We start from the raw sequence: 15016 nt of genomic DNA, 5'->3' as shown, positions 1-15016 counted from the left end.
GGTTGATTATAGAATTTAGGGGTTCATGAGAGATTCCAGAAAGAGTCAAAAGGATTTGCTACGGACTTGTGCTCTCCAACACAAAACACTAAACCAAATAAGGAACTCTGGCAAGCTCTTACAAGCAACACTATATGTATGCAACAATTTATTTATAAATTGTTTTTGTTTGATCTAGCATCTACATGCTTCACATATTGTAGAATTTTTTTTAAAAAGTTCGTATTTTTTGGCTTCTCAAAAACCCAGGTTGTTAGAGATCCTGCCACAAAGTAAGACATCCTTGCGTGAAACATATCAATTAACAAGTAAAAAAAAATTCTCCTGAAATTTGTCTCAATCTTGTTGTGCTGGTACACTCGCTCGCCAGGAACATCTGTATGGGAAAACTCATTCAGGCACTGGAAGGAGTCGGATACAGAGAAGGCAAGAACCTCTTCGGTGCGCCGTACGACTTCCGATACGCGCCGGCGCCGCCCGGCCAGGCGACTAGGGAGTTCTCCCGCTTCCTCTCGAACCTCAGGATGCTCGTGGAGCAGGCAAGCGAGAGGAACGGGGACATGCCGGTCATCCTCGTGACGCACAGCTTCGGCGGCCTGAACGCCAACGTCTTCCTCAGCCGGAGCCCCCTGGCGTGGCGCCGGAGGTACGTCAAGCACTTCGTCATGGTCTCCACCGGTGCTGGCGGCGGCGTGTTCCCGCTGCAGTTCGGCGGTTCGAATTCGTCGTCGCCGCCGCCGATGGACCCGCTGTCGTTCGCCAACACCAGATTGAGCTTCGCGACCGTGTTCTCGGCCCTGCCGTCCCCCAAGGTGTTCGGCCACGCTCCGCTGGTGGTCACGCGTGCCAAGAACTACTCCGCCTACGACATCCCCGGGTACCTCAAAGCCAATGGTTTCTCTGACGACGAGGTGGCGCGCTACGTGACCAGGGTGCAGCCGGTGACGCTGAGTTTCGGTGCGCCGGGCGTGCCGGTGACCTGCATCAACGGTATCGGCGTGCCGACGATGGAGAGGCTGGTGTACTGGGACGGCGACTTCGGTGCGAAGCCTCAAGTGGTTTACGGCGACGGCGACGGGGCCATCAACATAGCCAGCATGTTGGCTTTGGCCACGCTGATCGGGGCTCAACCGGAGCAGGATTACTTCAAGTCGATTCTGATTCACAACACGAGTCACGTTGGCGTCATCTCGGATGATTTTGCCCTCAGGCGTGTAGTCAACGAGGTTCTTGATGCCAATGGAAATAGCATGAACGCTGAACGCTGTTAATAAGAAACAATTCAAACTTGTCACGTCGTCGTCGTTGTCGTCTATTAATTATTATTATCGTGAACGGAGGTTTTATGTTTGACTTGTGTCCTTCTTAATTCTCCTTAACTGAAAAGGCCTAGACTTAACAAGCGGAAAGCTAAATACGCAACCTTCGCGGCGCGCGGACGGTCTCTCGGGCGCATCTCCCTCTCCCTCTCGCGTTCTTCCTCCTATCCACGCCTACGCTCACGAGCTCCTCCCCTGTTAATAAGCGCCCCGACGAGCTCCTCCCTGCACCCACGCCCCACCGCCTCCTTGCGCCCCCACCCGTGCCGGCGCGCTCCTCCCTCCCTCCCCTCCGGCGAGGTAGGCCTCCTCCTCTTGGATCTACTTCTTAGGGTTCCGGCGAGCTCTCCTTCCTTCTTCTCAAACCCCGGTGACCTTAGAGGGAAAGGGGGTTGGGGGAGGAAGGCCGACCAGGCGCTGGGGATGCCAGCGGGCTGTTTAGGGGCACTGATAGCGGTGGAGGCGGCCGGACCATGCCGTGGCGGGGGCCCCCATGGCCAAAGCGGCATCGGCGCCGGGGGGGGGGGGGGGGCGGAGAAGGTGGTGCCGCAGGCGAGCTAGGGTTTTGCCGCGGCGGGGTGGTGAGTAACGGCGGGGGCGGGAACGAGAGCGTGGTCGAGGGAGGAAGATGAGCAGGATAGGGGTCGCGCGCTCTCCTATCACGCGACGGGTCGTGCATTATCTGCCTCCTTGAACATGGTCAAGAACACAACAATGTTAAAAGGAACTTTATATTATAATTAACGGAATCTCTTCAACTTTCCCACATTGATATTCTTCCTTCAAAAACAAATATGATCCTAATCCTACATTGATGTTCTTCCTTCATCACTTCAACCTTTTGAAGGTGTCTTAGCTGGTTTACTGATGATGCTAGAGTGACATAAGGTGCACTTTCCCCAACAGGGTTTGTCCCAAGCAAACCTACGTTGGTCAAGCCCCACGACACCGGACTATTCTGTTTGTGCGAAGCTAGTTTGGATAATCCAATTCTCTGGGGATTCCAAACTTTTCATGGCATTTTAACTAGCCACTTATTTGTTCATCGATAATGTTGTGTTGAGGACGTCCATCCGTCCGGACGTGCTCTCTCAAAAAAATCTCCTCACTTGCCGTCGTCCCCTCGTCCCACTTCACCTCACCGCCACGGGCATCCCCCATGCGCGTCCCCATCCTGCGCTCGGCCACCCCACTCCACCTCGCCACCATGGCCATCCCTCGTGCGCGCCCCATCCTGCGCCGCGCCGCACCGCCTCACTTCGCCTTGCCGCCGCGCCCTAATCAACGCTTGCTCGTTGCGGGGGGGCGGGCAGCATGGCAAACACCCCCCCCCCCCCCCCCCCCCCGTGCCACCAGGAGAAGGTCGCCGACCGGGACATTGTCTCCCGCGATCGGCCGAAGACACCACAGCAGGAAGAAAGCACATGTTGCAAACGTATGTTTGAAGTATTTCTGATGTTTCAGAGGTACGTCGCAAGTGTTTTATATGAATATTGCATAAGTAGATCCGGATGTTGCAAATGTTGCAATTGTTTCAGAGGTTTGTTGCAAGCGTCTATTCAAAATATTTCATCTGTTTCAGACGTATGTTGCAAGTATTTTATACGGATGTTGCATATTGTAGTATCAATACACATATGTTGCAAGCGTGAGTTCTAAATGTTTCATCTGTTTTTAGTCGTATGTTTGTAGCAAGGGTTTCATGTTGTAAGTGCAGACCACCAACGTTGGTGTCGACGAGGGGTGTGAGCTCCCTTCCGCAGGCAATCGCGACCGGGGGTGGAGGAGTGGTGGGGCGGAGGAGCATGAGGATTAAGGCGGCGGCGGCGGCAGGGTCAGATCACGGCCACCGACGCGGGGAGGAGATGCAGGCTGCGCGATGCCAGAATGGAAGAGGCCCACACGATTCCTGAGCAGAGGAGTACGACGTGGTGGAGGTGGATCGGCGCCCGACTCGTCTGCACAGGGATTGAGCCGGGGCGGGGCAAGTCATCCGGACGGCGTGGGCGGTCCCGCGTACACGCTTAACGCAAATCCGAACGGACGAGGAGCAGTGCGGGCGTCCGGACCTGGCGCCCACACCCGGCGCTAGCCTCACCGGGCACCAATTGCCTATCTCCGTGGTCGCAGTCGCACAACTGGCACAATTCCACCATTTTAATGCCCGAGCTACTCGTTAACGTGTCCCATGGGCGCACCGCAAGAAACTTTCTATATTTTTCTATTTATATGCTACTACAGTGTGTAAGTACCTGTAGCCCTGTAACGCGATGCCACTGGCTCTGATTGGAACCCCGAGCGGGCACAAATGGACGTGCAGCTGCACCGCCTCCTGCCTCTCCTCCTCCTCTCATGGCCTTTCTTCCGCCGCGGCGACCACTCGGCTGCGCGGGATGCGGCGGACCTCCACCCCATTGTGATTCTACCGGGCCACAGCTGCAGCCAGCTCGACGCGCGGCTCACGGACGAGTACGAGCCGGCAGCGGCGCCGAGCTGCGGCGCGCGCAAGGGGAAGGGGTGGTTCCGGCTGTGGGAGAACCGCACGGCGCTGCAGGACCCTGCACTGCTGCCGTGCTACGCGGAGCAGCTGCGGCTCGTGTATGACCCTGTCGCCGGCGACTACCGCAACGTGAGGGGCGTCGATGTCAGAGTCGTGTCATTTGGCACCACGCGCGGCTTCATCCCCCGCTGTCCTTCTTACCGGAAGTAAGTTACAGTATGCGCGAGTGCATCGTTTGTTTTTTTCTTCTTTTCGGAAAATCCGTGATCATGCGGCATGAACAACTCTATTTTGTATGTGAAGACTGGTGGAGGCACTGGAAGGAGTCGGATACAAAGACGGCGGAAACCTGTTCGGCGCGCCATACGACTTCAGGTACGGGCCGGCGCCGCGCGGGCAGCCCGCCCAGCACTTCGCCCACTTCGTCTCGTCCCTGCGGCTGCTCGTAGAGCGTGCCAGCGCGAGGAATGGGAACAAGCCGGTCATCCTGGTGTCGCACAGCCAGGGCGGCATAAACGCCATGGCATTCCTCGACCAGAGCCCCCTGCCGTGGCGGCGGAGGTACGTCAAGCACTTCGTCATGGTCTCTACCGGCGCAGGAGGCATCGTGACCGCGCTACGGGCCCTCGCCTCCTCCGTCAGCCATCCTCCGCCTCCCGGCGACGTGCTATCGTTGTTCGGGAACACGGGCAGGAGCTTCGAGAGCACATTCCTCACCCTACCGTCTCCCAAGGTGTTCGGCCACACGCCCCTGGTGATCACACGGGCGAGGAACTACTCGGCCTATGACATCCCGGAGCTTCTGGCGGCGGCCGGATTCTCCGACGACGAGGTGGCGCGCTACCGAACGAGGACGCTGCCGGTAGTGCTCAACTTCAGCGCACCGATCGTGCCCGTCACGTGCATCAACGGCGTCGGCGTGCCGACGCCGGAGCTCGTGTACTGGGACGACATCGACGCGGAGCCCAGGGTTGTGTACGGCGATGGCGACGGCAACGTCAATCTGGCTAGCGTGCTGGCGTTGGACACGGTGATTGGGAAGTACATGGGTCAGGATTACTACAAGTCCGTCTTGATCCCCAACGCGACGCACACCGGGATCTTGGCGGATGATTTCGCTCGCCAGCGCGTCGTCAGCGAGATTCTTCAAGCAAATACCGCTGTTTATTAAGGTGCAGGTGCAGCCCAGCAGCTTTATCTGGTTCCAAATTTGTGTGCCAAATGTTGTGCTCGCCGCATATTATATTGGGACTTAGATTCTACATTTCTACTTGAGGATGGTATTCACACACACACAAAACACACGCACTCTAGCTGTGTGCAATCATAATTTTATGCCTAGTTTGGAAAGAAGGGGAGGCAAACCCATCAGAGAAAAGCACCTTATATGTTTTTTTTTTGAGAGAGCGCATCTTGATCGTCTTAAGCACAACATTTATCGAATTGGTGCCTATGAGGTAGCCTACCTAGGTAGGGGTATTTTACACGGAACCGGTTCATTGTATTTTTTTTATTACAAGTACTCGAATATATTATCAATAGAAGTAGGTACAAACTTTTGGGATTCATGCCCCAAAGACTAACCTGTAGCTCTAACACTAAGACTAGAGAGCCAACACAGAGACCCATAGAAATGAGCACGCCTACAACAGCAAATACTGATCTTGCTTGGATAAAATTGCACTTCTGCTGATGCAAAAACAGGTTGTGTCTCCACCGGAGGTGCTAGGCCTTCGGAGAGAAGTGGCCACGATAAAAGACACCAAAATTTCTCCCAGCGAACGGAGCTAGGAAGGAATTTTGGAGGAATCTGAAGGAATTTGTGAGAGTAAAACACTGTTTCAGATGAAAAAAGAAGCAGATGCCAGGTTTAAGGGCACGCGAACGGAACCATTGGGGATCTTGATTCTCGCACTTTAATAGTACAATTGGTGCTCCCCTCGACTGTCTTACGAGCGTGTGTCTTCGAGGATTCGGTATCTTGAGTCGTAGACGTTGAAGGAGCTTCACCAGACTTAAGAAAGTGACGCCACGTCTGCCGACGTTGAATTTGAGGACTAGCAGCAACGAATGTGGGAGGTCAACCCGAGCATCGGTGAACGTTTTGCTACTTCTGTATCTGTTATCAATCAGAAGGACAGAGATAATATATTTTTGATCAGCTGCATGTGTATATGTTAGAAGCCTTGCTGCAAGCGGATGGCTACCTGTGCACCGCCTCATGTGTATACGCCGGAGACTTTTGACCACAGCATCGGTTTTGGCCGCGTGACCCATGACCAGGCCCAACGGTGTCCAACTTGAGAGGTGAATGTGTCCACGAAGAGGACCAACTGCCTCGGCACGTGGAAGGGCCAATGCCAACTTGCTGCAAATATTAGTAGCATGTCTGGCACGTGGTTGTGGTGGGCCCTAGGGAAGAGAGGTTGGGAGGTGTCCACGATAGCACAGAGCAGGGCTCCACGCCACCACGGATGCGAAGCGCTCCACGCAGAGCAGCCCCCTCTCGTGCCTCCCTAGGAGGACCTCGCCAGCACCGCCCACACCGGAAAGCTGCAGCTGTGTCGTGAACACGTTGAACGTCATCGGCAGCTGGGAGAGGGATAGGAGTGATCCAGGGCAGATCCCGCGGAAGGGGATGAGCACCCGCTGGACGAGATTGGCCGGGCAGAGCTTCGCTGCGAGGCCGCCGTCCCGCGACAGCAGCAGCGGCAGCACGGCCGAGCATGCCACCTGCGTCTCGCCCTCCGACTACACCCCATGAGCATTGACCAGCACAAAAGCGGCGAAGTCGAAGCGCTTGAGCGCATGTAAGAACGGCTCCATGCTGCCCCTGCATCCACCAAAGAACGCAGGGAAAAGCAAGGTTGGAAGAAGAGGGCTTTATTTTCATACTTGTCTCGTCGCTCCGATGGAGACCACCGCCGGTCACCATGACGGCAGGAGGCCCGCCCGCCACTGACAGGACGAAGATAAGGAGGAACTCAACACACCACCCATATCGGACAAACTTATTTAAGAAAATAACCTAATGGTGTATTTGTAACTTCTATAAATGCTAAAGCAAGTTTGGAGAGAGTAAGGACCGTAGGTAAGCCCCCTCCCTCCCGACCTGTCCCCTCCCCCGGTGCCCCCTCTACCCCCTCCCCCACCCATCCACCACCCAAACAAAAATCTTGTCTCAGCCGACCTTAGATCTATGCTCCCCTCAGTTCGATCTGCCGACCTATAGTGTTTCTGTAGCCTCTCAGGATTATCTCAGCGAGTCCGTAGATTCAGAAGGGGCATGTCCATCGAGTCCAATTGCTTAGCCTGATCTAGTGCCTCCCTAGCCAGATCCAGTCTCAAGTGATGAAGCAGCCTTGGATTCACCGACGCAATCTCCAATCCTCACTGAGTTGGCGCAAGATCTCATGGATTTGCTGTAGAGGGGAAACAAGGAAGCTTTGAAGAAGATGGAAGAGTTGCATAAGGCATCACAACAGAGTCCTTGCCCTTATTCAGGTATGGGGCAAGCTCTTGCTCTAGGATGGAGTAATGGCATCTGTCGGGGACCGAATACTGGGGTACCTAAGGAGGAGGAGCTAATAACCATCAAACGCTGTTGCTTTCAAGCAGACAAGAACGCAACTGCACTTCTTGTCCGTACGACCGAAGGTTGGCCTCGCCTCGCCCGGCTGTCGATGTTTCACCACCGATAGCCTGCCACGGGGGTACCCGGGGCAGTATGTTCGGGCTTCGGCGTATGCTGAAATCGATGGTTAACGCAAGAGACAGTCGATTTATCCTGGTTCAGATCCTCGATCATAGATCGAGTAATAACCTTACGTCCAGTCGGCGTTAGCCTTTACGTTGGATTGATTGTGATATGCTGTGTTGTACAATTGTCGTCCTCTTCTCAGGAGCCCTGCCCTCCTTTATATAGTCAGGAGGCCAGAGTCCTAGTCGGTTTACAATGAGATTTCCTAATAGGATTACCTAATAGTTCTACTACTAAGATTACATAGGAAGAATCCTAGTTGGACTGGATCTTCTCTCTCCCTTGTGGGGTATCCTATGGGTCCCGCATCGACAAGCCCCCGAGCACTTCATGGTTGAGCTCTGAAAGTCTCGCTTTGCTCCTTCAAGTCTTGTTGAGTAGGAACAAAATATCATCTGAGTGCTTTCTGGAGTAAAACCTTGTAGCGCTTCTTGGGATCTTTGGGTGGTGAGTGCTTTTTGAAGAAAAAGTGCATCCATCTGGTTGTAGCCCCCGAGCCTCTTGCTATTTGGAACAAGGAGCTGGAGGATCTTGTCTTGAAGTTGCTCTGATTGTTCGTTGAAATTTTATCAAAAAAAAACTCGAACATGGCTCGTTCCGGGTTCTTTTTGTCGTGATGTCTTGAAGTGGTCTGCGTTGAGTGTAGCCCCCGAGCCTCTTGCTATTTGGAACAAAAAGTTGGAGGGTCTTGATCCTTTATGTTGTTTGAAAATTTATGTTCTGAAGTAGTCCCCGAGACTTGGATTATGTCATCATCCGAGTAGTTTTGCGGCATCTTTCCGAAGCGGCCCTTTAGTCTTGGATTAAACCATCATCCGAGTAGTTTCGTGGCATGCAGCCTCCGAGCTTATGTCCGGGTTCTTTTTTGGGTGGGTGCAATTTTTCGTAAAAATTGCACTCACTGAGTGTAGCCCCCCGAGCCTCTTGCTTTTGCTTGCAAAAGTTGGAGGGTCCAGATTCTTGTCTTCAAAAAATTCTAGGTTGCTTGCAAAAGTTGGAGGGTCCAGATTCTTGTCTTCAAGAAATTCTGGGGCTATGTATCCCGCAGCCCCGTGCTTTCTCCGAGTTCTTCTCTTTAGAAAAGAAGTCGGATGAAGAGTCTTGATGTGTTGTCGTTGTAGTCTTGAGTTTCTTGTATTCTTGGTCCTTTGTCTTTGGTTCCGAGCCTCCGGGAGTAGTTGAAAATGAAGGCCGAGCTCCCTAGCTTAGTGTTGATTAAGCTATGATGCTGGCCGAGCCCCCGAGCGTATATCCGTGTTGTTTTGTTCAGGAAGAAACTCGAATGCGTGGTTTTGGCGTATTCTTTGATAGTCTGCTGTTGTCAGATGTAGTTGTATGATGGTGGTTGAGTGTAAATGCCTTTTGTTCACGGGTTATACTGTGCTGGTATATTCTTCCGAATATGCTCGTCTTCGAGTACTGCTTCCTCTCGCCTGAGTCATCCATTATTGTGTCCTGTCTTTTCAATGTGTCCTTTGTTAGGCTTATTTCGTTGGTACTCCTAGTCCATGTGCGCCGCTCCTTTGGTCTATAAATACTGTCCCGGAGTGCTTTGTTTTCATCCATTGGGCATTCTGTTGAAACCTTCGCGTTTATGAACATGGTAGTTTGTGAAGTAGAGCAGCCCCCGGGCATATTTTGTAGTTCTTGTGTGTCTTGTCGTAGCTGGAGGAAGTCTTGTGATAGGAATTAGAGGTAGGCTAATCCCACGACAGCATTGTGCCAGGATGTACGTGGTGGTAGTTGGAGGAAGTCTTGTGATGTAGGCTTCGTTCCTTCATCTGGCAGTTCTGGGTTGATCCTCGTCGCCTATCTTGAGACTGTCCGGTGCAGATCAACACCATATCCAGCATCACATTGGTCTTGGGTAGACAGATGCCCGCCGGCCTTCTCTGCTCCATGTTGCCCTGCCGTGCTGCCGATTTCCGCCTTGGATGCACTGCGTCCGTCCTTCGAAGAAAACAGTGTAGCTGATGGTGGTTTGTCCTTCCGAGTAGCAATTTGGGACACGTAGTCGTTCCAGAGCCTAGCTGTGTCCGTGTTCCTCTTTGCTATTTTGCTTTTCATGGCGCCGAGTTCGTTGGGTCTTGTAAGATTTGAAATCTTCTATTTTTGAAGTTGCTTGTAATGTAACGAATCTTGTCTTCTGAGTTGTCTTTTACTTTCCTGCTGTGATCCATGTCGTTCATGAGATTATCGAGTTCTTTCTTAAATAACCGGGTTACTTTGTTCCTTGCGAGGTAGCCTTTTCTTTCTTCTTGGTTTGACGAGTTGTTCTTGTAGTTATCTGATAACCCTGTCGTGGTGCTGTGCGGATAAGTCTGAAATCTGCCTGTTGGTTTGTACCGTTGTGTGGATTCATGCCCTCCGTCGTTTTAGCTGTGTCGGTAAATGGACCGTTGCGTTCTCACACTGTGTTTTAACGGGCCTTGTGGGCCGTTTTTGTTACTGAAAAAATCTATTTAAAGACCTTTTATCTTCCTTTCCCTTGCTGCCTAGCTCTTGCCTTTAAACCCTAGCTTTCAGAAATCCGCTGCCGCCATCGCCGTTGTCACCCGAGCGCCATCATCCTTTCCTCTTCCCTAGTGCCTTCTTTGCTTCCGCCAGTTCATGGGAAAGAAGAAAACCGCAAGCAAGTCTCAGGCGACCTTTGTGGACGAGGAGTCGTCCCTTTCTTTGATCGAAAACCAGGAGTTCGTGGCCATGAGGGCTGCCCAGAAGGTTTGGCCGGCTCCAACAACAAGCGAAGACCAGCTGCGCGAGCTCGTTAGTGACGGCTTGATCCAAAGCAAAGTCATCGCTGAATGGAGAGTTCTGGGCAAGCATCGGGTTCTGGCTCTGGGTCTTGGTGAGATTGTCCTTTTTGTTTCCTTTGTCCGTGCCGGACTTTGTCTTCCTGCTTCCGCCTTCCTTCATCAGTTTCTTGGTTATTTTGGGGTTAGTCTGAACCATCTAACCCCCAATGCCGTTCTCCATCTTTCTGTTTTTGTTCACCTTTGTGAAGCCTTCCTTGGGATCCCTCCTTCTCTATCTCTTTTTCGCTTTTTCTTTCGTCTGAAACCTCAACCCCGTCGTGAAGAAACCAACGTTCTTGGTGGTTGCGGGATTCAGTTTCGCCAGGGTCTCAAGATTAAATTTTTTGACTATGACCTGGTCAATTCCGTAAAAGATTGGCGTGCCGAGTGGTTTTACGCTACCAATTTGATCCCTTCCCTCATTGTCCACTCTGGATCTGGTCCTATGGTGAATGACCGATGGGACAAGAAGCTTGAGTCACCTGCTGAGATTCAAGTGATCCAGCCGCTCCTTGAAAGGATTAGCATGCTAAAACAGCAGGGTTTGACCAGCTTCGGTATCGTTTCGAGCTTTCTCCATCGCTAGGTTCAGCCTTTGAAGGAGCGGGAGCATCTTGGCTTTGAGTATTCTGGGGCCGAGGATCCTTCACGCATGGTCCCAGCTCTTGAGCTGACCGGTGAGGAGGTACTCGAGCGCCTCTAGAAGATGCTGAAAGGAGTGAGCGTCATTCCTCCTGCCGTCTCTGAGTTCTCAGCCATCAACCCGCCCCCAGCTGTGAGTTGTTTATCTTTTTGTTTGAGTACTTTATGTACTCTTGCTGCATCCGTTCTTGCTTAGCTTTTCTTTGTCTCGGTGTTTTATCTTTTTTCGCAGGAGCTTGGGCGGAACTTTGTCGATCCGATCCCCCTTGATGTTCTCCCTGCCGTGGCGGAGACCGGGGATCATCTAGCTGGAACTTCTGCAATTAGTAAGTCCCAAACCTCTACAGCCCTTCCTGGGGTTTCTTCTGGATTTGTTGATGTATATGAAGAATATGTTCCTCGTCTAGTCCCTCACGGTCCTCATAGTGTCCCGAAGAGGGGGCGAATGGATGGGTCTTCATCTGGCCTGCCTGTCTCCAAGAAGCCTCACAAACCAAGTACTCCCTTAGGTACTCCAATCGTTGCTAACATGCTCTTAGGTGAGCACATTTAATACTCTTTGTTCCTTTATTTTCATGTTTCTCTCTTGAACCGAGTACTTTTTATTCTCTTTTCAGCAGGTGCTCTGGTTTCCTTGGCTGAGGAAGAAGAGGATGATGAAGTACCCCTCATCATGCGGCGGTGAGTTGTTTTTCATATTCCTGCTGCATTGAATTTCTCTTCTTTGTCTTGACTTTTAGTCTTGAACTTTTTGAAGTAATCGGAGGTCGGGTGTGAGTTCTTCCGAGGCTCCCGCGCCGACTTCTTCTAAAGCTCCAGTGTTGAGTTCTTTGGTTGCCTCTGTCCCAAGCTCTACCGCTTCTCCAGTGCGGAGTTCTTTCATGGTTCCAGCCCCGGCTTCTTCTGCGGCCCCGTTGTCAGCTATCCCGCTTCCATCGCCGGGTGGCGGGGACGTTTTCGCCGTCGTGGTTCCCCCTGCGAGGCCTTCTTTTGGCTTCGCGAAGAAGAAAGTAGTCGGGTGAGTAAATCCTGGCTTTTATCTTTTTGGCTTCTTTCTTCCTTCTTCTGGTTCTTATCGGTGCTTCCTTTTATCACTTTTAGTGTTTCATCTTCTCTCGTTTCTTCATCGACTTCTTCTCTGCCTCCCGCCGTGCCAACGATTTCCAAGCCTCAGGACTCACAACATTCTGTTGATGAAGTTGCTGCGGGGGCTTCGGAGTTACCTGGCGAAGTTGCGGATTTGGCCGCTCCGGAGGTGACTGTGGCCGTCGTGCCGGGTCCTTCTGAGGGTTTGGCTCCGGCTTCTCTGAAGGTTGCTTTAGTTGCTCCTTCTTTGCCCCCGCCGGCCTCTCCTTCCCCTTCTCTTGCTTCCGGCGGTCCCTCTTTTTCTGGTGGCGTGGTGCAACAGTTCGATGCCACTCATCGGTTATCGGAGCTGACCACAGCCTAGGGGAGCTTGTCGACCCTCGTGACTTCTTTTGGTGAAAAGCTCCAGGTAGGTTTTACTGCCACTCTTTTTTACGTGCTTGTTTTTCTTCTGTCCTTACGCCTTGTTTCTTTTTGCCTCTTTTCGCTCAGTCTTTCTCTCGTGATCATTCTGGATTCTTTTTCTCATCTGAGAATGAGAGAAAGCTGTCTTCTGAGGTGGACGCTCTGAAAGCTGATCTCGACCTTCTCTGGGCTGAGTTAGAGACAGAGCGTCAAATGCACCGAAAGGAGGAGAAAACCCTTCGTGCCCGGGTAGTGGAGACAGAGAAGCAGAGAGATGCTGCGGTGGAGTCTGTGAAGAATGAATGCAAAGGTGCCGTGGGTTCTGCCTGTTTCTTCTTGTATTTTGACTTCTTTTTTCTGCTAACTTATTCTTGGGTGTCTTGTCTAGTTCTCCGAGTTGAGAAGCAGAAGCTCTCGGAGAGTATCGATGAAATGAAGACTCTTGTCCGCTCCAGTCATAATAAAGCTGAGGAGGTAATTACTCATGCTGAGGAAGAACTCGCCCTTGCTAAGCTGATTAGGCGCAGAGCTGACAGAGATCTTATGCAGGCCCAAAAAACTATTGAAGGCTTGTCTAGGAAGCTGGCGACGGCTACTGAAAATTGGAACGTTTTGTGGAAATCTTTTCGTTCAGTAGCCGATGTCCTCCGGACTCCAGCGGATGACGGGCAATCTTGGGCGCAGTTCATTCCCCGGATTCCGACTCGTTTCCAAGAGTTCGCAAAGAAGTGTGCTCAAGTATGTACCAAGAATGTGCTGGCCCAGGTCTGGGTTCTTGCTCCAGAGGCGCCTCTGTCCAAGATAGTAGAGGAAGCTAAAAGCCAAGAATACCTTGACGCCGTTGAGAGGATGGAGCCTGAGGTCGAAGGTCTAGCCAGTAGGGTTGTAGACAGTCTAAATATTGACATTTCCCTTTCTGATGACAATGCCTGATTCGATTGAGCATCCCCTTGTAATATTACACTCCTCTTTAAATGAAGATTCTTTATTTTTGTTGATGTATTCTTTGCCTGGGTGCGGTTGAAGTTACTTGACTTGCTGAGTACTTTGTCCTGTTTTCGTCTCTGCTCCGCAAAACAACTCTGTGTGTTATTCTGACGAGACCCCTCGATTTGTCGAGTACTTTTCTTTTCTTCCTCTTTTGTGATCCGTCGAGTGCTTTGTCCACGCTATGACTTGTTAGATGTAAATCTTTGTGTTGATAACCTTTCGTCCGACTCGGCATAGAATGTTGCCTTGACGAACTTGGCGCTTGTGCTTTTCTGAGGAAAAAGTATTCCTATCTGGATGTAGCCCCCGAGCCTCTTGCTTTTCGGAACGAAGAGCTGGAGGGTCTTTTGAAGTTCAGTTTCAGTCGACTAGTTTTAGCTTTTAGCTACCTTCATCGGCGGGCTCAAGCGTCTTTTTAGCTATTTTGCTCTTGGCCGGGATGCTCAGGTATGTTTTCAGCCATTTTGCTTTTTGTTTCAGGTGTTAGCTTTTAGCTACCTTCATCGGCGGGCTCAAGCGTCTTTTCAGCTATTTTGCTCTCGGCCGGGATGCTCAGGCATGTTTTCAGCCATTTTGCTTTTTGTTTTGGGTGTTAGCTTTTAGCTACCCTCATCGGCGGGCTCAAGCATCTTTTCAGCTATTTTGCTCTCGGCTGGGATGCTCAGGCATGTTTTCAACCATTTTGCTTTTTACTTCGGGTGTTAGCTTTTAGCTACCCTCATCGGCGGGCTCAAGCGTCTTTTCAGCTATTTTGCTCTCAGCCGGGATGCTCAGGCATGTTTTCAGCCATTTTGCTTTTTACTTTGGGTGTTAGCTTTTAGCTACCCTCATCGGCGGGCTTAAGCGTCTTTTCAGCTATTTTGCTCTCGGCCGGGATGCTCAGGCATGTTTTCAGCCATTTTGCTTTTTGCTTCGGGTGTTAGCTTTTAGCTACCCTCATCGGCGGGCTCAAGCATCTTTTCAGCTATTTTGCTCTCGGCCGGGATGCTCAGGCATGTTTTCAACCATTTTGCTTTTTGCTTCGGGTGTTAGCTTTTAGCTACCCTCATCGGCGGGCTCAAGCGTCTTTTCAGCTATTTTGCTCTCGACCAGGATGCTCAGGCATGTTTTCAGCCATTTTTCTTTTTGCTTCGGGTGTTAGCTTTTAGCTACCGTCATCGGCGGGCTCAAGCATCTTTTCAGCTATTTTGCTCTCGGCCGGGATGCTCAGGCATGTTTTTAGCCATTTTGCTTTTTGTTTCGTGAAAACAACTCGTTGGAAGTCATGACAAGACATGCTGTGGATGAATATCATCTTTATTGATCATGAGTATAAACTGATACATATGTTGTTGAAGAGTATTGTCTTTCGTTGATTGTGAACGTAGGTCCCTTGTGGCTTGCATATCTATTTTTTCTTGAGTTGTTTTTACGCATAGAACCTTCTTAGCTGGCTGATGTGCCATGTATTGCTGACTTCTTTTCCATCTTCGGTCATTAACTTGTATGTGCCTGGTCCGGTGACTTTTGTGACAATGAA

General features: G+C 51.4%; 2 protein-coding genes across 2 annotated transcripts; both read left to right on the top strand.

The window, feature by feature from the left end:
- The first annotated feature begins 356 nt into the window (after positions 1–356).
- On the top strand, positions 357–1271 carry LOC136536535 (lecithin-cholesterol acyltransferase-like 1). The gene has a single exon (XM_066528795.1). The coding sequence runs from the start codon at positions 381–383 to the stop codon at positions 1269–1271; it is 891 nt and encodes a 296-aa protein (XP_066384892.1). The 5' UTR covers positions 357–380.
- Positions 1272–3597: 2326 nt separating this feature from the next.
- On the top strand, positions 3598–5223 carry LOC136538770 (lecithin-cholesterol acyltransferase-like 1). Its single transcript, XM_066530726.1, has 2 exons — positions 3598–4025; positions 4123–5223. The coding sequence occupies exons 1-2, from the start codon at positions 3628–3630 to the stop codon at positions 4988–4990; spliced, it is 1266 nt and encodes a 421-aa protein (XP_066386823.1). The 5' UTR covers positions 3598–3627; the 3' UTR covers positions 4991–5223.
- The last annotated feature ends 9793 nt before the right edge of the window (positions 5224–15016 follow it).

The sequence above is a fragment of the Miscanthus floridulus genome, chromosome 2 (assembly GCF_019320115.1).
Source record: "Miscanthus floridulus cultivar M001 chromosome 2, ASM1932011v1, whole genome shotgun sequence".
NCBI classification, from domain to species: Eukaryota; Viridiplantae; Streptophyta; class Magnoliopsida; order Poales; family Poaceae; genus Miscanthus; species Miscanthus floridulus.
The sequence above is the reverse complement of the archived record's forward strand: the minus strand, read 5'-3'. Positions and strand labels throughout refer to the sequence as shown.

What these genes read in the sequence shown, in the direction of transcription:
- LOC136536535 (XM_066528795.1), top strand. Translation starts at nt 381, where the DNA reads ATGGGAAAACTCATTCAGGCACTGGAAGGAGTCGGATACAGAGAAGGC.
- LOC136538770 (XM_066530726.1), top strand. Translation starts at nt 3,628, where the DNA reads ATGGACGTGCAGCTGCACCGCCTCCTGCCTCTCCTCCTCCTCTCATGG. An exon ending in CGCTGTCCTTCTTACCGGAA is followed by an intron (nt 4,026 to 4,122) that starts GTAAGTTACAGT and finishes TTGTATGTGAAG; the next exon opens with ACTGGTGGAGGCACTGGAAG.